At 45.5% G+C, this 21,966-nt stretch overlaps 1 protein-coding gene across 8 annotated transcripts in view; it reads left to right on the forward strand.

Annotated features, from left to right (window-relative positions):
• Positions 1–21,966, forward strand: part of NF1 (neurofibromin 1) — a 2,143,703-nt gene that overhangs the window by 336,255 nt on the left and 1,785,482 nt on the right. For all 8 annotated transcript variants that reach the window (XM_078679713.1, XM_078679719.1, XM_078679717.1 and 5 more), the window contains exon 4: positions 19,414–19,604. In XM_078679713.1, the coding sequence (XP_078535839.1) occupies positions 19,414–19,604 (191 nt within the window). The remainder of the gene's footprint in view (positions 1–19,413; positions 19,605–21,966) is intronic.

Below are 21,966 nucleotides of genomic sequence, written 5' to 3' on the forward strand. Positions count from 1 at the left end.
AGATCTGTCTTGATCTTCCAGGCAAGAAGTTTGCTTGCTTCCTCTCCATATTCAAAGTGAGCTAGTTTACGAGCTTCCCACCTATTTTTAACCCTTGTTTGGAGAACCTCTGATAGTTGGTTTTTCAGTGCTAGCTGCTTCCTCTCTAGATCTGCCTTTTGCTCTGAGACTATGGCATTCAAATCTATATTCAATAGCTCCATTTTTTCCCTCTAGCCCTGTGATTTCCCTTTGGTACTGTTTGTTTCTATAGCAGGTTCAACTGTTGATCTGTCCTCTAATGAATACTTTTAAGGTGTCCCAGACTATTGCATTTGCAGCTGAACCACTATTAATTGCGATAAACTCCCGAACCTCCTCTTTCAATTTACCCATTATCTCAGTGTCGGTCAGTATTGTGCGATCTAGGGTCCACCTCTTTTCCTGACAGCTGGTATTATTTTCAAATGTTAATAAAACTGCCGAGTGATCTGAAAGGTGTACTGGCTTATACTCAATATGTGGAATATCTTCCCTAAGGCTCCAGTCTACTAAACAGTAGTCTATTCTGGACATACTGCGATATTTTTTATTATAAAAAGATACGCCCTGTTGGTTGCCTACCCTTTCTCTCCAAAGATCACAGAGGTTGTGCTGCGCCATCATGGTTTTTAGGTCTCGCCTGTCGATGCGCATGCGCATCGAGCAAGCGAGACTATAGGGGCTCATCCAGACTTTATCTAACTTGCAAGGAATCGTGCCGATTCCTTGCAGTGCCCGTGACTTTTAAGCTCAATGCGCATGTGCATTGAGCTTAAAAGCGCGTGCACATGCACCCAGCCGCCTACTCTCTCTCTCAGCCTTCCCACAACTCCGCCCCCTCACTACTTGATTGCACGGCCGCTAGGCCGTGCCTCCCCTACTCTCCTCCCCCCTCCTCCTCTCCTCCCATGCCTGCCTGCCTCAACTCTCCGCCTCCCGCCCCCTCCCCCTGCACGGCCGCTAGGCCGTGCCTCCCCTACTCTCCTCCCCCCTCCTCCTCTCCTCCCATGCCTGCCTGCCTCAACTCTCCGCCTCCCGCCCCCTCCCCCTAGTTTCACTTGAGTCAGGGCTGAGTCTTTTTTGTAGTCTGGGCATGCCTGTCTTTTTAAAAGCTGGAAACCGCAATTGCATTTTCTGGTTCTACTGCCAGTGCTCGGGTTGTTTTGTTTGTGCTTGCTTCTGCATTAGAAGCGATGTGGAATGGTCGGATTGCACGTTTGGAGGGATTCTTGGGTGATTGCATTTAAGCTCGGAATTCGCTGTGAAAATAAGCCAGCGGGCTAAGCACAGACGATCCAACCTCCTCCCCCGGAGGCGTGCACGCAGCCTGGTGTTTCTTTCAACAGGGCAGGCCTATCTTTGAAAGGAATATTCACTTTCTTGCAGTCGGACAGCCGCTGCCGGGGCAGGGGTGTAGGCACCGAACTGTGTCCCAGGCACGGAGGCAACCGCAGACCTGCTGCCTCTTGCTACAGGCAGCTCTGGCCCGATCAGTAAATATTTCCCCGAAATCGCAACAGTAGACGACGACACATTGCTGTATTTTCAGTAGACAAATACACCTTTAGCACAACCTCACAGCTACATTCCGTCGATGTCCTCCTTTTTTTAATAATACGGGGAAAACCCACCAGACTTTCAGGCTTCCAGTTTAAAAATTCCCCGGTGCCTTTGGAGTGGAAAGCCTGTCATTGCATTCGTTTTTTTTAACGTGGTCGAACTTCGCTCGTGTTTTGGTGGCAGGTATGTGAATGTGGTGTCTAACTATGAAGGCAGCAGACTGCACTCTGCATTTGTTGTTTTTGCTTTCCCCCGTAGTTTGGTGTATTACCGGTTTCAGAGCTGTTTGGGGAGAGGGTGTGCTTGGCTTCGGCCCATTCCTGTGGATAGCACGAGTGTTGGGCTGCAGCTCTGTGTGCTTATGGTGTAGACTGTAAACATGACTCTGTTGCCGGTGCCACACTGCACGTAGGAGTGCTGCGTGTTGCTGCGCTGTTCACTAGGCCTGTCGGATTGTGGGCACTGGCTATCTTCTCATGCTAATGCCAGCAGCCCGTGAGAGCCGCTCTGCTTGACTTATTGATCGTCTCTGGACAAGACTTTCAACTTCCCATGCACGCAAAGACAACCATTTAATGCTGCGATGCAGCTGATCTGCGGTCAGAAAGGACCAGACTTCTCAATAATTGGCGGGCGGGTGGTCGCCAGCTTTATGTGCGGGTCTATTTTTAACTGTAAGCTGTTTCCTAAGCGTTAGAATTCCGTTACAGCCGCCCCCCCTGAGATTGGACCAGTTGCCTCCGTTAGCTTCGTGTTTTCATTTTAGGTCTGGTGTTAGGCAATTTAATATTAGTAAAATCAAAAGGTCCTGGCGTTATCCAGCACCTTTTCATTTTATTAAAGCTATTTATTGACGAGACCTGCCTCTTCCCTCCCTCCCCCCCCACCCCCATTGGTATATTGCTGTATCATTCACATTTTTTTTAAAAGAGACCAGAACAAAGCTGGAATGCTAGTTACACCTTTAATTATTTAAACAACGGCCTGGCTTGCTAACCTTGCCTTTCAATCTGCCTGCTGGCAATGCGGCATCACAAGTGTAATACATTATTACAGTAAAGTAGCTATGCCAGATGAGTTGTGGTTATATGCCAAGTAAATAGAACACCAGTGCACTTCCAAGATAGTCACTTTGATCCCTTCGCTATTATAGCGTTTCACAGATAGTCCATATCCTTGATCAGAAGCCAATTCCACAAAACCAGAAGGTGTAGAAAATTCAAGCCTTTATTTTGCAAACGCTATGGTCCACAGCCGACACGCGTTTCGCCCCCTTCGGGCTTTCTCAAGGCTTTTGTAGTGTGATTATAAATCTCAGTTCCTGTATCTATATGAGGTTATTAAAGTGCTACTGTTGTATCCTTATCCAGTTAATCTTAGCCTGAACAGTCGTTATGTTATTGCAGGATCCTTTTGTTCATATCAAATACGTAGTGTGGCGAATCAATCTTCCCAAAAGCAATCTCAGTGTGCAGCCATGCTACGTTCTACAACCTCAGCATAAACAAAGATCCGCTTTGAACACCGTCCCTGCAATCTACCACCACCACGTCCACGTCCATCACCACCCCGTCCACCACCACATCCACCACCACCATGTCCACTACATCCACCACATCCACCACCACCACACCCACCTCCACCACCACCACGTCCACCACCATGTCCACCACCACCACCATGTCCACCACCACCACCATGTCCACCACCATGTCCACCACCACCATGTCCACCACCACCACATTCACCACATCGACCACCACTTTGTCCACCACCACTTTGTCCACCACCATGTCGCCCACCACCATGTCGCCCACCACCATGTCGCCCACCACCATGTCGCCCACCACCATGTCGCCCACCACCATGTCGCCCACCAAGTCCACCACCATGTCGCCCACCAAGTCCACCACCATGTCGCCCACCAAGTCCACCACCATGTCGCCCACCAAGTCCACCACCAACACCACAATCCACCACCACCGCGTCCACCACCACATCCACCACCACGTCCACCACCACGTCCACCACCACGTCCACCACCACCACATCCACCACCTCGTCCACCACCACCACGTCCACCACCAACACGTCCACCACCACCACGTCCACCACCACCACGTCCACCACCACCACGTCCACCACCAACACCACAATCTACCACCACCAACACCACAATCTACCACCACCACATCCACATCCACCACCACATCCACATCCACCACCACCACCACGTCCACCACCACCACGTCCACCACCACCATGTCCACCACCACCATGTCCACCACCAACACGTCCACCACCACCACGTCCACCACCACCACGTCCACCACCAACACCACAATCTACCACCACCAACACCACAATCTACTACCACCACATCCACCACCTCCGCAGCCACCACCACCAACACGTCCACCACCACCACATCCACCATCAACACATCCACCGCATCCACCACCACATCCACCATCACCACCACATCCACCACCACATCCACCACCACATCCACCACCACCTCCACATCCACCATGACATCCACCGCCACATTCACCACCGCATCCACCACTGCATCCACCACCACATCCACCACCACCACATCCACCGCATCCACCACCACATCAACCACACCCACCACCACCACATCCACCACCATATCCACCACATCCACCACCACATCCACCGCATCCACCACCACCACATCCACCACATCCTCCACCTCCGCATCCACCTCCGCATCCACCACCACATCCACCACCACATCCACCACCACATCCACCACCAACACATCCACCACCACATCCCACCACATCCACCGCATCCACATCCACCACCACATCCACCACCACATCCACCACCACATCCACCACCACATCCACCACCACATCCACCACCACATCCACCACCACCACATCCACCGAATCCACCACCACATCCACCACCACATCCACCATCACCTCCACATTCAATCGCTGACACACACAGCACGTTCCCATCTAATTGTGTGTATACAGTACAACATATTATATCCTATGTCTTCATTAACAATATAGTGTATCTGTACTGAATATATATCCAGCATTTCAGACTGCATTTCAGAGCTTTTAAAAATGTTTATGGCTTTTTTTTTTTGAAATTCTTTAGCATTGGCTACAGGAAACAAAAATGCTAAAGATTTACAAAAAAAACCCATAAACAATTCTAAAAGCACTAACTCTAATGCTGCGAGACCTATTGCATTTTCAATGCTTGTTTCAAAATGCACGCAAATTAGGTGTCCGTGTTGTTCTTATCCTACTTGACTTAGTAGTCTAAAACCACATTAAAATCTCCTCCCAGTAGAATTGGGGCGGGGAATTCTAACAAATTAGTACAGAGATTTTTTACAGGCTCACAGTCATCCTGGTTTGGACCATAGTAGCCTACTAGCATTAATGGGTTACCCTCGATTTTTACATCTGCTATGACCCACCTCCCTACTTTATCCACCCTTGATTTTGTCACACATAATTTCGCTTGTTTTGTCACAACTTTAGCAACACCTCTATCAATTTGCACTCTGATCCGTGCAAATCACCTGCTGCACCCATCTTTGTTTTTTTAAAAGATCAACACATTCTTTCATTACTAAGTGTGTCTCCTGTAAGAAGAGGATTTGAGCAGAGGAATCTCTGAGATATTGTAGTATCCTATCCCTACGACCCCTTACGCGCAACCCATTGACATTCCAGGTCAAAATTTGAATGGACATGCCTTTACTGTATTTGAACTCTTTTCTCTATCCATGGTGTTTGAAGACTTTTTTATTTTTTCCCATATGCTCCCCACCCCATGCTGACCCGCTTCCCAACCCTCCCGCCCTGGAGAACCCACCCCTGCTTCTTCTTCTTGGACCTGACCTTAGTCCAAATTCTTTTCTCAGCTCTGCTGTTCCCAATGGACTCCATGCCAATGTGTTTCTAACACTAACTTCTTCCTTAACCACTCCCACCAGCACCCTTAATATTTTCTAACATCTCATCTGCCTCCCTTATGCTCCTTATCATGTGCATTTTATTGTTATACATTATTCGAAGTAAGGCCGGGAATTTAAATTGTACTGTTGCCCCTAATTTCCTAAAATTATCCATACGTTTACCCAGCTCCCACTGCCTGTCTAAGGTCGCTCGTGATAGGTCTGATCTTATTTCAAATGTATAATCTGGGCCTTTCAATGATTTTACCTTTAACGCAGATGTAAGAATTTTTTCTTTCAGCACATATATCTGAAAGTTGACAAGGATCTTTCTTGGCTTCACTCTACCCGGCGCTTTACGAAATGGGTCTCTGTGTATTCTTTGTATGTCTTTAAGGATATCGGCCTCGCTCTCATCTAGCTGAACCGCAGCTTTGATAAGTGACACCACATATAGTTTGAGATCATCCCTCTCACTTCCTTCAGGAATATTTAGAATCCTCAAGTTGTTCCGTCTTGAGTTATTCTCCAATCATTCCAGTTTTTCCTGGAGATCCTGCTCCTCTCTACGCAGAGTGTGGAGCTCCATTTTATTAGTTGCAAGATCCTTTTTTAATTCCTCCAAAGTGTTCTCAAGTACTTCAGTTCTCTCCGTTAAACAATCCAACTTTTTAGCCAATGTCTCACAAAACCCCCGTATTTCATGCTGATTAGCTTCTGAAACAGAGAACCCCTTTTTGATATCTAGCGTTAATGATCCTAACAATGCTTCCAATGCGCTATGCTGTGCCTCACTCTGGGTTCTTCTGTCCAAATTTGTATTTTGGGCAGCTGTGAGGCAGGCCTCCATGACCGATGGAGTCATTAGTGAGGGAGTGTTCCTGAGACTCAACTCCGTTCTTGGGAACAGCGCCAACACCCACTGACCATGCACGCAATCTAAGATTCATCCTCGACTTCTCCCTCTCCATGTCTAAGCAGGTCAGCGCCGTCTGCCTCCTCCTGCTACAACACCCTCCGCATGCTCCGCAGGATCTACAAGTGGATCCCGACCGAAACAAGAAGAACGGTGACACAGCAGCAGACTGGACTACGGCAACGCACTCTACGCAGGAATCCCAGCCAAACACCTACGACTACTACAACGCATCCAAAACTCCTCCGGCCGACTGATCGTCAACGTCCCCCGCCGCAGCCACCTCACCCCCCACCTGAGAGACCTACACTGGCTCCCCGTCGACAAGAGGATCACCTTCAAGCTCCTCACCCATGCACACAAAGCACTCCGCAACGCCGGACCAGCCTACCTGAACAGCAGACTCAGCTTCCACACCCCCACCCGCCAGCTCCGCTCCGCCAGCCTCGCCCTCGCCGCTGTCCCCTACATCCAACGAACGACCTTCGGCGGCACATCCTTCTCCTACCTCGCCGCCAAGACCTGGAACACCCTCCCTACCCACATACGGCAGACCTAAGACCTACTCGCCTTCAGAAGACTCCTCAAGTCCTGGCTCTTCGAGCAGTAGCAGCACCCCCTTCTCCCTTCAGCGCCTTGGGACCCTCACTGGTAAGTAGCGTGCTTTACAAGTACTCTGATTGATTGATTGATTCTTACTCCTAGGTCTATCCGTCTTTGTAGACATACTACTCCCTTGGGTACTGTCCTGACCATGCTGCTCGCTATTCTCCATCTCTGATTCAACACCTTCACAAGTATCTCCACTGGTAGCTCCTATATTCATATTCGCTGGTTCAAATCTAGGGCTCAGGGCCACTATATGCGATGGTCTCTTTAGTGCTAAAACTGCCGGTTTCACTTTAAAGAAAGAGTAATTTTCATTTTGGGGCCCGGTAGTGGTTCTTTGTGCTTCTGTTTTTTGCCCTGTTTTTTTACTTCCCTCTTGGGTTCCTTCTTAGATTTTGGTAAAGGGAGACTTTTTTGGTCTGTTTGAGTGCTTGTTGTGGGGTGAAAGTTGGAGAGGGAGACGCAGGAGCCTCTGAAAGCACTAGATCCCGCCTATATGGCAAGCTATGACTCTCTGAAACCCTCCAGTAGCCTCTGCAACTCTCTGCCCAGCTAAAACACCAAAAAAGCCCCCCGCACTGGCCCCCTTACCTCTTGTATCTTGGACCTCACTCCTGTCAATGGCGTCGGTAGGCAGCTCCTCTCTGCCAGCTCTTCGTGTTGCAGGCTGGGCGTGCTGCACTTGTTCTGACACTGCCACTGCCCGATCAAAGAAACTCTCGTGCTGCAGCCCTGCGGCTCTTCCTGAGCTCCAGGGCGGCCGAAAAACAGCGCGGACTGGCGCTCGAAACCAGAGGTGAAACTAAGCGGAGGTTCCAGAGCAGAGTAAGGCACATTAGTTGCCGTTTTCCCCTTACCTCTTACTGAGAATACAGAAGTCTGAGTCTATCAGTTGGATTACCAGACACACCGCATCGCATTACACACAGGGAACAGCAGAGCTTGCGACCTGCACACTACGCGGCAGCCATGTTCTAGAATATGGCGTTCTTGAAGAGTTATGTTTGTTAGCAATTTCAGAATTACTGTTTAAGAAAGCACACTTTGACTGGGGAGTATACCAGTAACTTATTTTTAAGTTACCTAATTAGTTTAACTTGTATGATTCAATATTTAACAATAAACTGGAAGGAAGGGATTCCTTTGTATTTATTGGTAGTGCCCAGCATGCAATTTTGGAAAATCAGTCTATAATTAGGAGAACTTGCCTCATTGTTAAAGGCTTTGTGTCAATAAACATGATGTCCTGGGAGCTCCATCTCCTAATACTCTGTTGTGTCAGATGTTTGGAGGGCTCAAAGAGAAATCCCTTAAGAAGCTGAAATATTCAATAAGTGGTTATGATGATCGTGATAAACTCATGTTTTTATTATCTATTGCTTCAAATTAATCTGTTTAAACACCATACATTTATAATACAATTCTGAACCATGTGGGGGATCCACTTGTGATCTTTCGGAGCAGTCGTAGTTTGTGGAAGCAGGATGTTGAGACGACCTTGATCTGGTGGTTCATGGTGAGCGAGCAGTCCAGGATGATGCTGAGGTTTTGTGCGTGGTCTGTGGGTGTAGGGGGGTTCCAAGGGCTGCGGGCCTCCAAGATTCGTCCCAGGCAGACTGGGTAGAGCCCTGGATGAGGACTTCCACTTCTGAGTTGAGCTTGAGGCAGCTGTCCTTCATCCCGGTGGCGACAGCCATCATTTTGCCGTGGAAGTTGTTCTTGGCAACTGACGGTTCTTTGATGAGGGAGAGAATCAGCTGGGTGTAATCTGTATAGGAGACTATGTTGAGTCTGTGGTTCCTAACAATGGATGCCAGTGGAGTCATGTAGATGTTTGAGAGTGGGGCTCAGGGAGGAACACTTAGGTGCTCCGCAGCTGATTTCTGTGGGTTCAGAGTAGAACGTGGAAGTTGACTGTTCGGCCGGTGAGGAAGGAACGGATCCATTCCAGGGCTTAGTCGCGGATGCTGGCGTCGTGGAGCCTTGTGCATAGGGACACTGTATCGAAGACTGCCAAAAAGTCCAAGAGTATGAGGGCTGCAGTTTCGCCTCGGTGGAGGCAGGTGCGGACGTACACTGTTGCAGCGAGGAGGGCGGTCTCTGTTCTATGGTTGCTTTGGAAGCCAGATAGGAAGAGGTCCAGGATGTGGTTTCCTTCCATGAACTCGGAAGGTTGGGAGTCGATGGCCTTCTCAGTGACCTTGGCTGGGAAGGGGATCAGAGAGATGTGTCTGAAGTTCTTGAGGTCTGTTGAGTCGGCAGAGGGTTTCTTCAGCAGGGGGTTGACCTCTGCCTGTTTCCAGTATTCCGGGAAGGTGGTGGAGTTGATGGTGTGGCAGAGTTCGGGGGCGATTGAGGTGCAGGCACTGTTGAAAATTGTGGGTACGACGGTGCTCCGGAGTGGATGCTCTTCATTATCTTACGAGTGTCGTCAACAATGAGGGGGAGTCCAGTTGAGCAGGGTCTGATGGAGTCCGGTGTCGTTTGGTGCAGTCATTGCTGGTGGAGAGAGAGGGTTTAGGGTATCGAGGCTGTGGAAGCTGCCCTAGATCTCCTTAATCTTGTGTTGGAAGAAGGTGCCGAGTTTGTTGCAGAGGTCTTGGGAGGGTGGGATGTCTGCTGTTTCTGTGCTGGGTTTGGCGAATTCTTTGACCACTGCAGAGTTATTTGCTATTGAGTAAGTTGGTACTTTGTTGTAGGGCTGCTTTCTTTGTTGTTCTAATGAGGTGGTGGTGTTCGATGACAGCAGTTCTGAAGACTCAGTGGTCTTTCGGGATCTTGCTGCTCCTCCAACTCTTCTTGAGTCGTCTACAGTTGCGTTTGGATTCATAAAGGGTGGGATTGAACTAGCTGACTTTCTTAGAGTGTTGCTTGCCTGGGGCTTTCTTGAGTGGAGCCAGAGTGTCGGTGCAGTTAAAGATCCATCAGTGGAGGTTGGGTGCTGAGGTATTGCTGTCCTTGGATGTCAGTAGTAAGGTTTTGCTGAGGGAGGTGTTTGGCTGTTCTACGGTGACCTTGTTCTAGCTTTGTTGAGGGTAGCGGTGGGTGTGATGGTGTATGTTGGGTTTTGTGATGGTGAAGTGGATGCAGTGGTGGTCGGTCCAAAGGAGCTCTGAGTTGTTACTGAAGGTGATGTTTTTGTTGGTGGAGAAGATTGGGTTGAGCGTAAAACTAGATCGATCACTCTTAATCATTCCACAGATTTCCTGTGCCTTCTCTACTTTGAGTTGGAAGTAATCACCCCACATACCTTTCCTGCCTTGAGCCACTCCATCATCCGAAATGTAGTAGCTTGTTCTAATTTACCAATAGTGAAGCTCCCTTTAGCACCCAACCCCCATTTAGTCCCTTACCCCCCACTTTCAATACTATAAATATATACAGTAATCACTGCAGAAAGAAGGATAGGCACCGGTAAGGAATAGACATTTTTATTTTGCAAATTTTCATTTTTCATATATTTCCAGGAGAAGCAAATAACAGGTGTTAATGTTACCCAATTTAATAGTACTCTATTTACTGACCTTCAATGGTGTTGTTGCACTTACCAGGATCTGAACACAATGATAGCTAATACCAATAGCAAACATTTAACTCCCTGAGCTCTGTTAATGGCAGAGTGACTTTCTCGCCTTCAAGCTGTCGTTGTATAAGTGAAAACCTTTTTTAGCTCACGCTTTCTAGTCAAACATAGATCAAGACAAGTTCAAAATTCCAAGCCTTGCCCTTCCCTGAATGAAACCCAGGAACATAAAATATGACAGATAACTCCTGGTCCATCCCTCCCACACGTTTTTATGACTTTTCCAGCTTTCATCCTGTACATATTTGACCTTGATTTCTATAATGTATCCATTCCCTATGGCTTTAGCATCGCTACAGGAAAGTATTGAAGTATTTGAGCTGGGTTACCGCTTTGGTTAGTTTACTTTTTCATTGCAACTCAGCATTTCTCTTTCCCCTATGTTTGATGCACAAATGCGTCAAGTTATAGGGCATGGCATACCATAATTCTAATATTGCTCTCCTCATTCCCTTTGAAGACCACATCTTTTCACCCCATATTGTATGGTTTTCAACTCTAATTAGTTGTAATATAATGCTGTCTATTATGTGATGATTGTCTCAAAAATAAAACAAATCCGCTATGTCAGAGTTATGGTTTGTATTGCTTTAAATATGTATTAAATTATTTCTAGGCACATACACTGCTATCGCTGTTATTAAAAGTAACTGCCCATAAGCCTGGTATTTAATACTTGTTTTTACTTGTTCCTACCCTCAGTAGTCGCTAGGTGTGAGCATAAACAATTATCCTAAATAAAATGTAGCTCACATGTGCTGTGATCTTGTTCTAATGGTTTCATCTGCCACAAGTTCAAGTCTGTGAACCATTATTTAACAGCAATCTTTCACAATTCTCCCTCGCCCTCCACCTCCCTCCCTTTTGGGCTTCAGAGTCCTGGCAATACAAGTTTGACAGGTTGTGAATCTACTACGAGCTGGCTGTTCCAGTCCATGCAAATAGAAACCCATGTCTGGATCCTAGTTCTTTTGTGCTTCTTAGCAAGCAGATCTAATTTCTTTAATGATTTATTTTTCTTCTGGATGGTCATTTGTTTGGTGACCAAGGCACTAAAAAAAAGAAGACTGTTTCAACAGTGCACCATTTTTATCTTTCTTCACATAGGTGCCACTTTGGAGGCATATTTGATTTGAATGTAGTCTCTAGACCAGTGGTTCTCAACCTTTTGAATTCTGGGGACCCCTGATTAATTAGGAGTCCCCAGAATTCAAAAGGTTGAATTCATCACTATTGGGATCCTGGGCCCCAGCACTGAGTCATGACTGCTAGCCGAGGGTCCCAGCCTAAGCATTGTCGATGATTTGAACCGCAGAACAATACACAAAAAAATGCGGAAACAAACATTCAAATTACACATTTTATTTAATTTGCAAACACATGAAAATAAATCAACATTTTAATTTGAATATGAAGGTTGGAGCTTTTCTAAATCAATTCAGGCCACTCATCATCCATCTTGTATTCTGTTTGATGCACTTGCACTGCTAGCACAAATGTATGTATGTGTGTGTGTGTATATCCAGTCCCGGCTGGATTCAGTCCCGGCTGGATTCAAACAACGCCCTGTATGTGGGTGCCCCTGAGACGTCCATGCGAAAGCTACAGGTGGTCCAGAACTGCGCAGCCCGCGCCCTGCTACAGATTCCAAGGACACAGTCTGCTAAACCCGCACTGAGCAGCCTACACTGGCTCCCAGTGAGACAGAGAGTGGCTTTCAAGGCACTATGTATTGCCCACCGAGCTTTCTGGAAGTCAGGTCCAGCGATCATTAACAAACTGGTCACTCAATACCACCCTAATAGACCCCTTCGGTCCACGGAGGCCTTTCTGGCCGTAGTCCCAAGAGTACGGAGAGCCAGGACCGGAGGAAGGATGTTTTCCTTAAAGGCCGCTAAAATGTGGAACTCACTCCCACTACAAATCCGGTCCAACCCTAACCTACTCTCATTCCGCAAACAATTGAAAACCTTTCTGTTTGCCAGGCCCACTTAAATCTCAGTCTCCGCCACCCTCAGCTCGGCTATCCATGCTCTAGCGCTTGGACGCCCATTTGGGCAGCAATCGCGCTTTACAAATCACAATACAATACAATACAATACAATACAATACTATATATATATATATATATATATATATATATATATATATATATATATATATATATATATGATGCACTTGCACTGCTAGCACAAATGTATGTGTTTGTGTATATATATATATATATATATATATAATTATTATTATTTTATATTTTATTTTATTTTTTTACACAAGGATACGCCGCACTCAGGATCTTGTAAATTTCAAGGTTTTATTTCACAGAGCCCAGTCTGCACACCGACGCGCTTCAGCCTTGCGGCCTTGGACACGGTTGGTGCTATTACTTTCAGCTACTGTTCTTATTGCATTCCATTTCCTGTTAACATACCCATGAATTCTGGGACATGTAGTTTAAACATTTTGACACAGTATTTCCACAGTGCAAACATTAAAAAAAAAATTAGATTACTTTTTAGTGCGTGTTAACCCTTCTCACATATTTATGCAGTTTGTTTTCAAATTTGTTTTTTGTGTCCCTGAGCTTTAACACAACACATTGTATATTGTTTTCTATTTGCAAGCAATATATAGGAATTGATTAACGTTTCCTAAATTGTCAATAAGGATTTTCAAAAAAGCCCTCTTTAATTAAAAAAGAAATTGTTTAGATCATTAAAAAAAAAAACATAGTGTAGAGGGACTGAACAAGGAAAAATAGCTTATATATATATATCCCTAATTGAGAAGCACTCGCAGGAGGCACACACAGCGCAGGGAAGATCTTGTGGTCATCACGCCACCTGATGCGTTTCGGGCTACGCCCTTCCTCAAAGGTATGTTGTTCACGAATCACCAAATACTAGAGTTCCAGTATTCTCCCTTCTTTATTTCCATTAGCACACTTGAACTCAGGTGAGCAAAACCAAACATTGTGGGACTGGAAGTCCTTGCATATAACCCATGTGGGCTGCTGGTGACTCGTAGTTCCACAGTTCCTAAAAACACGGTTCCTGCACATTAAGCCTTCCCGTTCCTCCTGCTCCTTATGCTCATATCGTCTCCAACAGCAGCGGAGCCACATCACGCGGCGGTGTCTCTCATGACCTGGGCTGGCCGTCAAATGTGAGAAGAAAGAGTTGCCCCTAATTGAGACGCACTCGCAGGAGGAGCACACAGCGCAGGGAAGATCTTGCGGTCACTACGCCACCTGACGCGATTCGGGCTACTCCCTTCCTCAAAGGTATGTTGTGCACGAATCACCAAACACTCGAGTTACAGTATTCTCCCTTCTTTATTTCCATTAGCATACTTGAACTCAGGTGAGCAAAACCAAGCATTGTGGGACTGGAAGTCCTTACATATGACCCATGTGGGCTAATATATATATTTCAGCAGCACTCCACCATTCCTCGATCTCACAGGAACAGGAGCACGGGCCACAAGTAGGTGCAGTTTTGAGTTGATTTGGTTAAACAAGCATCAGCAGCATGACTCGTTTCGACTCCGAAGAGTCTTGATCACATGACGAGCTTCACGGTGCATGGCTGGTTTTTATACCTTTTCTTTTAACAATTTTTCTTTTTTTTCTTTTTTCTTAAAGTGACGTGCCAATCATTGTGCAAGGTCAAACATCGAAATAGATGACATTGTCTGGTTCTAATTTGAAATTATAGTCAATATTCAGACATTCAGTTTTAAATACCACTTCAATGCATTTGAAAATTATTCCTGGCAAATATAAAGCTGTACAAAATTCAAATCATCAAAACCATGAAATTACTAATACTGAAAAGCACCAGCCCAATGTATTGTTTGTTTGGGGAGTTTTTCATAAACCTTTTGCTAACAACTTTATTCTGGTTCAAATACTGTTATTAATACCCTTCTCAGCTAAATATTTTTGCAGCAATGGTTTATTAAAGTGCTAGCGCAAAGTACAGTACTGTTGATATGGTAAATGATTTTTGTAGACCTTGCAACCAATAAACATCGGTGTTGGTGCAAATATTGATCCCGTGCAAAATAAGCAAATTTAATGTGTATAAATCTAAAACCATTATAAATCTGTGTACAAAAGTGTGTGTAAAAACTTTAAAAAGTGGGATTTGGACGGTTTGATAAATCCATTTGGTTTAATAGAAGATTCATAATGATGTTAAATATTTTGTAATTTTACAGACTAGGACCTTTTGGGGTTGTTGTTAGAGGCAGGTGTTCCTCTGTGATGTTGAGGCCCCCTGGGGACTTTGTGTCGAGGTCTAGAATGTATTGTGTTTCCAGACATATGAGAGCCTTTTCCCTGTCTCCCCCTCTTTTGTTGGGTGGAATCACATCAATTATAAAATATTTAAGATCTTTAGGATCTGCGTTGTGCACTTCACCAAAATGCTCGCTGCTGGATATGTGATATCTTTGTTTTTGATGACCCTAATGTGCAGGAGTATCCTTTTATGCCTCTGTAGTATAGTGCTTCCTACATATCGTAGGGCACAGGAACTCTCCAGCACATAAACCACATGGTCAGATTTGCAGGTTAGGGCTTTTCCTGTTGGCCTTTCTCGGTCGCTAAATGGAGTGTCAAAGGAAGTTGATTCCAAATTGACAGGTCTTGCATATTTTGCAACTGTGGAATCCCTTCCTTTGGGACAACCACGTGCCTTTGGTTTGATTGAATGGATCATTAAGGACTAGAACGTCCTTCGTTGAAGTTGCCCTTGTGTATGTTATGGCAGCTCTTTTGGGAAGTAGGTGACTGATAACGGGGTTGTCTAGGATTAGGGGCCAATTCTTTTTGATAATGTTTCTGATGGCCTTATCTTGCCTGTTATGTCCTAGAATAAACCTAAAGATTGGAGACTCCTTTGTCTGGATTACTTCTATCTCAGTAATTTTATTAATGACACTCTCTCTTGTAACTGCATTGCTTTTCTTAATGGCAGTGTTAATGCATTTAATAGAATAGCCCCTTGCTAAAAATATATTGGTACTAGCCTGTTGGGCTATTTTCAGGTCTTCCTCGCAGCTACTGATTCGCTTGATATCCATCCATAGGGGATGCTATGTATCAAGTGCTTTGGGTGAAAACTTCCTGCATGTAATACAGAGTTGCCAGCGGTTGGCTTCCTGTGCAACTTGGTCTCAAATCAACCATTTTTGATATGGATCTGTACATCTAGAAAATTAACAGATTTTGTGCTAATAGAGACTGTGAAGTGTAGATTGAGACTGTTAACATTACGCTCACTAATACATTGCGCTCTGCTTCACATTTAGTACCATGCCATATTATGAAAAGATCATCTATAAATCTTAACCAGATTTTGATCTTGTTGGTGACCGTGGCTCTGTTCTTTCAAAAGTATCCGCTCCTTCCACCACCCCATATGTAGGCAGGCATAGCTGGGGGAGAAGCTGGCCCCCATAGCTACACCTCGTTGTTGTTGGTATAGAACATTTTGGAATAAAAATATATTGTTGTTTAAACAGAGCTCAACCATATTTAAAAGCATCTTGTTGTGCTGTGTATATTCAGGAGTTCTTTTGGCTAGAAAATGTTGGAGCGCCCTCAGTCCGTCATGGCGGTTGATGGACGTGTAGAGTGATGTCACATCCAAAGCAATGAGTAGAAAGTCGCACTGCCAGTCTATGTTCTGTATTTTTGATAAAAAAGTCCCATGTATCCCTAATGTAGGATGGCAGCTGTTACACATATTCCTGTAAATAAAAGTCTACAAATGGAGAGGTTTTTTCTAGGAGACTATTACGTGCAGAAATAATTGGCCTTCCTGAGTGTATGAACCCATTTTTGAGTATCTCGTGGATAAAGTCCAAAATTGGAATAACCGGAGTCTCATTTTGTAGATATTTTTACTCATCAGGAGTTGAAAGTTATGCATTTTTCCATGCTACCAATTTCATATTGTATTCATTGTACGTAGATTTTAATGCCAGTTGGTCACTTTGGCGGTAGCAATTTGAACAGTTGGTTCATGGCTTCCTCTACAGATTCTTCTTTTCTCCATAGAACTTGGTTACGGCCTTTGTCTGCATTGCGGATAACTATATTCTTGTTAGATTTAAGTTTGTCCATCAACAGATTGTATTGGAGTTCTTGTTTATTCCTTTTGTGCCTGGTAAACCTTTGTACTTTGTGGTTAAGTCTCTTAATCCCCGTCACTACCTGCTCCTAAAAAGATATAAATGGAGTCCCTAGATGTGATGGGATTAAATTTGGATCGTGGTTTGAATCGACTGGTTGTTAGTCTTTTTTCGTTGCAATATTGCTGGCTACATTTTCAGTGTTGTTGGTACTGTGATACTATTTTAATTTGCTAGTTCCTGCAGATCTGTCAAGAGTGGCATGTCCGATGTGGTCAGATTAAAAAAGGGAGGACTTGTTGTCGAAAGTTCAGGCTGTTTTGTTGTCTCATCAGTTTTTGCATTTTTGTTTTGGAGAAAGTATTTCTGTCTAGTAGTTGCGTAGTCAAATGAGTTTACAGGGCATTAGGAAAGCCCCAGTGCCATCAATTGTACCTCTGCCTTGTTGAGAACGATATCTGTAAGGTTTGTAATCGTTTGACTGTTGCTTTGTGTATTCTCTATTGCTGTCTCCAATTGCACCTGGTTTGTCGTGTTTGTTGTTTCTTTGGTTCTTCGTAGTTTGGCTTTTCGCCTTTCTCTGCGTTTACCAGATTGTCTCGTTCAGTTGTATTCCTGGGCGTAGTGTGTTGCGCCGTTCGTAGACTAAAAAATCCACCTTCTCTGCTAATGAAATCTTCGCCGGTATTTGTTTATTAGCCTGAGCGTGGTCATTTGCTTCAGTTTCTCTTTCTGGTGCTGAGCTGAGTTCCGAGTAGGAAGTTGTCCTAATACCCGCTTTTGCCGCCTGTCATATTGTCTGTCAGCTCGCACTTCACCATATTTTGAGACTGAGAGCATTGTTCTTTACAGCAAAGGAGAATATGGGTCCTGTTTCGTAATCTGTACGATCTCGGTGAAACGTGTAAGCCTTGCTTTCTCGGATTTTGCCCTCCTCTTTTTTAAGTCTTTTGATCATTTCATCTTTAAGTTTGGATATTTCATAATTTCATCCCATTACTATTTACTCTGCATTTAGTATATCAATTTGATCCTGTACCTTGGTGCTGTCTTTTTCCGCATATTTAACTAAAATAATGATTAGTCGCCTGGATGACTCAAGGTTGGTTTCTGCCCACTCCTTCATTTCATGGTCTGGATTTTCATAGCTCGGGGCTGTTAAAATTTGTAACCCCGGTGGTACTCTGCCTACTTCTAAATTGAAGGGATTTTTTCCTCCCACCATTTATTTTGTTCCGACTTAATTAATTTCTCCGGTTGCTTGATTTTTTTTCTCTGAGTTTGGTTTTCCGCAGCCCCACTGATGCATTCTGGGAGACTGAGTCCTGACTTAATGCTTTGTCATCATTAAACATATCTACAACCACCGCTTCCCTTTCCTTAAGCGCGTCGGCTCAGATTATGCTTGCTTAGATCTGTATATGAAATTTGTCTGTTGTAAAATATATATTTATACACACACATTATTATTCTGTTACTATTTAATTTTGAAGTAGTCGCGAACCCCCAGATGAGACTCTGTGGACCCCCAAGTGTCACTGGACCACAGACAAGTTGATATATCAAATGGAGTTGTGATAAAGTCCATTATTTCTCCAGTTGCCCCATAAAAAAGTGACAACAACGTAGCTGAAGTCCCTCCACTCCACCATCCCCTCACAATTCCTCTGCCCCAACACCATTCTCATTTTCCCTTCCCCATCTCGCCATCTTTGTCTCACTACTATCTCCGAAATCACTCCTACATTGTTCACTTTCTTTTCCTGATCTCTTGCTCAGTTGGCATCTTGCAAATGCAGGATGAGGCTACAGACTTGATGGTAGTGTGATTGTGATAAAAGGCTTGAATAGTGAAGCATTTGTTAGCATGGTGCCCCTAAATACCGCCCAGGCTAAATTGTTAAGGGTTCTACAATTAATGGCAGCCTTTTACAGCAAATAGGTGGTAGACATAGTGATCTCCTTTTTTTGCTGAGTCCACCATCTAATCAAAAAACAGATTTCTATTTTAGTGAAGCAGACTATAAATGTATATCGGTTGTTTACCTGAGATCAATGAAGTGGCTGTGGTAGTCGCTGTGCTTCTGAGGGAAGAGAGTATTTAGAGATGATACATTTTTCCAAAGAGGAAAATTTTTGTGACCACACAGATTATTCCAGGAAGTTTTAATTGTTGGGTCCTAAAACCTAAGAGACCTGTAAATTTGCGCACTCAGTAGGAATAGCCATGTTACCTTCCAGTCTGCCCCTTAGGAAGCTGTTCCAGCCATCCGACAGTACACGATCTTCCCTTCCCACATATGATTTTTCCTACAGTAGTATTGGTGATCAAAATTTGAAATAAAAAATGTGTGAGTGCCTCACCCCCTTTGAGGTTTGTCACAGGCTTTGTATTGTACTTCTCTTGAAATGTTATGTTACGCTGCATTTTGTAGGAAATAAACACCTTTAATATGACATGGTATGTTACATGTGCAAGTGCATATTTGTCTTAAAGCTCGTTCTAAGCTACCTGCATATTTCTAGTCTCCTCCTGTAGTATTTTGCCTGCTGCTCCCAATTGAAAGGTTGATTTGCAACTGTGTGTAATCTAAATGTCTGTTAATAGGAAAATGTTTTCATCTCTAGCAACAGAAAGACAGCATGCGCCTTGATGAGACGATGTTAGTGAAACAGCTGCTGCCAGAGATCTGCCATTTTATACACACTTACCGGGATGGAACACCGCACGCACTTGAACTCCGCAACTCTGCAGCACTGGTCCTCTTCTCTCTCAGTTGCAATAACTTTGGTGCAGTCTTCAGCCGAATATCCACCAGGTAAGCAAATGAAAAACTTAGTATAACTCTGTCTGTGGGATTTTTTTTATTAGGTCTCGCCTGAGCCAGCGTATGCGCTGCTGTGGCGAGACATTTAGTGAGTGGGCTTTAATAAGCCGACCACAGCTTTTTGGGTGGCATAGAGCTTGAGGCTACATGCACAATGACTATTAGAGGCGCAATCTTGGTTTCCTCTCTCGTCATGGTGTGCGCACATCGCACGCCATACGGCAGACGTGACGCTGAAGCTGCTGCTTTCACTTTCCACTCGCGTGCTTTTTAATTTTCATTTTATTGCCCGCGCGCACCCAACACCCGGTTTTGTTTTAAATGGCTTTGCTCCCGACGTTGTTTCTGTCCTTTAACTTAAATGCAGCATTTACTTTAAACAAAGGGTGCGCCTGTCGCTGCTTCTGCTACCTCCTCCCCCCGCACACATACACAAATACAGTGAGTGATAACATCAAGGTAGGCCCGGATTTAGTCAAAGGCATAGTGCACATTCCGTCACTTTCAGTAATTGTTTTTCCGTGCATGCAGACTCTGTTGTATTTATTTTTAATTTCAAATTTGTTTTATTGGTTTTAAGAGCAAGAAAGACAGGCAATGCAAAACAGTAGGTATGCAGTAGGCATATATAGCGAGCGAGACAGATAGGCACGTCTTCTCTATGAACCTGCAAGGAAGCAAATAAACCATGCCTACACGGGGATGCTTTGCCGACACTTCGGTGAGGGCGCCATGTAAGAAAGTCAATCGAACAGAACAATAAGACGAACCCAACCCCCCACCCCTTACCCAACATTCCCCCCTCCCCGACCAGTATGCCATTTGTCCGGAGCTGCTATCATAGCACGTTCAGATTGGTATGGTTCAAGGTGTTCAAGTTTATGGTGGATCTCGTGGTGGTTCCGTGAGCCGCAGAATGCGGAGATATTTCGGGCATGTGATTTCGTGAAATTCCTTGGATAAGAGGGACAGGAGCGGTTGCTAGGCCTTCTGGAATGAGTCAGCCGTGTGTGTGAGCGTGGCCTGGATACGTTCCATGCCTAACGTGAACCACAGTTTATGCAGCCAGCCAGTGTGGGTGGGTATGGTGGTGGATCCCCAGAGTGACAGGACGTGTTGTGACGCTGCTTGCACGGCAATGCCCATCTGTTTGCCACGAGGAGACCTCAAGGGAAATGTGAGTCCGTTGGGCAGCCCTAGGATTGTGTATGCAGGAAAGCGCGGGATTTCAGTTTCAAATGTGGAATCGATATCATCTAAAACCGCTTTCCAGTACCCTTGCAGAGCGCGGCATTCCCACAGAAGGTGGGTCAGAGTGCCTTTTTCACCGCAACCCCGCCAACACAGCGCGCTTCGAAGAGGATTGCCTTGATTGAGTCTTGCCGGGGTAAGATGCCAGTAGATGGCCAGCTTCACCGCCGATTCCCTGGCATTAGAATTACGAGTGGTGTGTGCAGCTCTGTAGTATATAAACCCCCATTCTTTGGGTGATAATGTCCTTCCGAGTTCTGATTCCCAGCGTTTCTGTCCCGCCGTCGTAACTGGGGCAGTAATGGGGGACAACATCCTGTAAAGGTCTGAGATAAGGTGCCTATCCGAGTCTTTCGTCACCAGCCATTTCTCGAACGGAGTCATTTGCCGGGCGACTAAGGGAGTGCAATCCGGGTTCAAGAGCCAGTGGCGGAGTTGGAAGTATTGGAACATGTGAGGTTTGGTCACTCCGTAGCCTCGCGTGATATCGGCGAGGGGGAGAAAACCCTCCAGGTCGAAGAGATGGCCGGCCGAACGGCAGTCCTTGCCACGCCTTTGTGGAAAGGCGCGAGGATCAGCGCCCGGCGGGAATTCTGGATTGTCGAAGAGCGGAGTGAGCGGGGAGGGGAAGGTCGTCAGGCCTCTCCTGACCGCCACCATGTCCCAGGTCTATGATGGTGCGTGTGATGGGAGAGCGGAGGAGGTATCGTGGTCTATGCTGGCGGGCAAGGAATGGGATCTTCCATAGTGATGTCTGAGCCATCGCCCTGTCTTGAAATAGCCATCTCTTTTCGGACTCAGGCCTGTACCACTCCACCAAGTAGCGGAGTTGTGAGGCTTGAAAGTATTGCAGGAGATTAGGGATCCCAAGTCCTCCCTCATCAATACCTCTGTGCGCCACCTGTTTATGCAGCCTTGCGCGCTTCTTTTCCCAGATGAACTGATGGAGAGCATTTTGCAGATCAGAAAGCGCGCCCGGCGGCGGCAGTACTGGGAGGGTCTGGAAGATATACAAGATCTTAGGTAAGGCTGACATTTTTACTGCTGCTATGCGGCCTAGCAAGGAGAGGGGTTGTTTCGACCATCGCGTGAGGTCGGCTCG

The sequence above is a fragment of the Lissotriton helveticus genome, chromosome 3_1 (genome assembly GCF_964261635.1).
Source record: "Lissotriton helveticus chromosome 3_1, aLisHel1.1, whole genome shotgun sequence".
Lineage (NCBI taxonomy): Eukaryota > Metazoa > Chordata > Amphibia > Caudata > Salamandridae > Lissotriton > Lissotriton helveticus.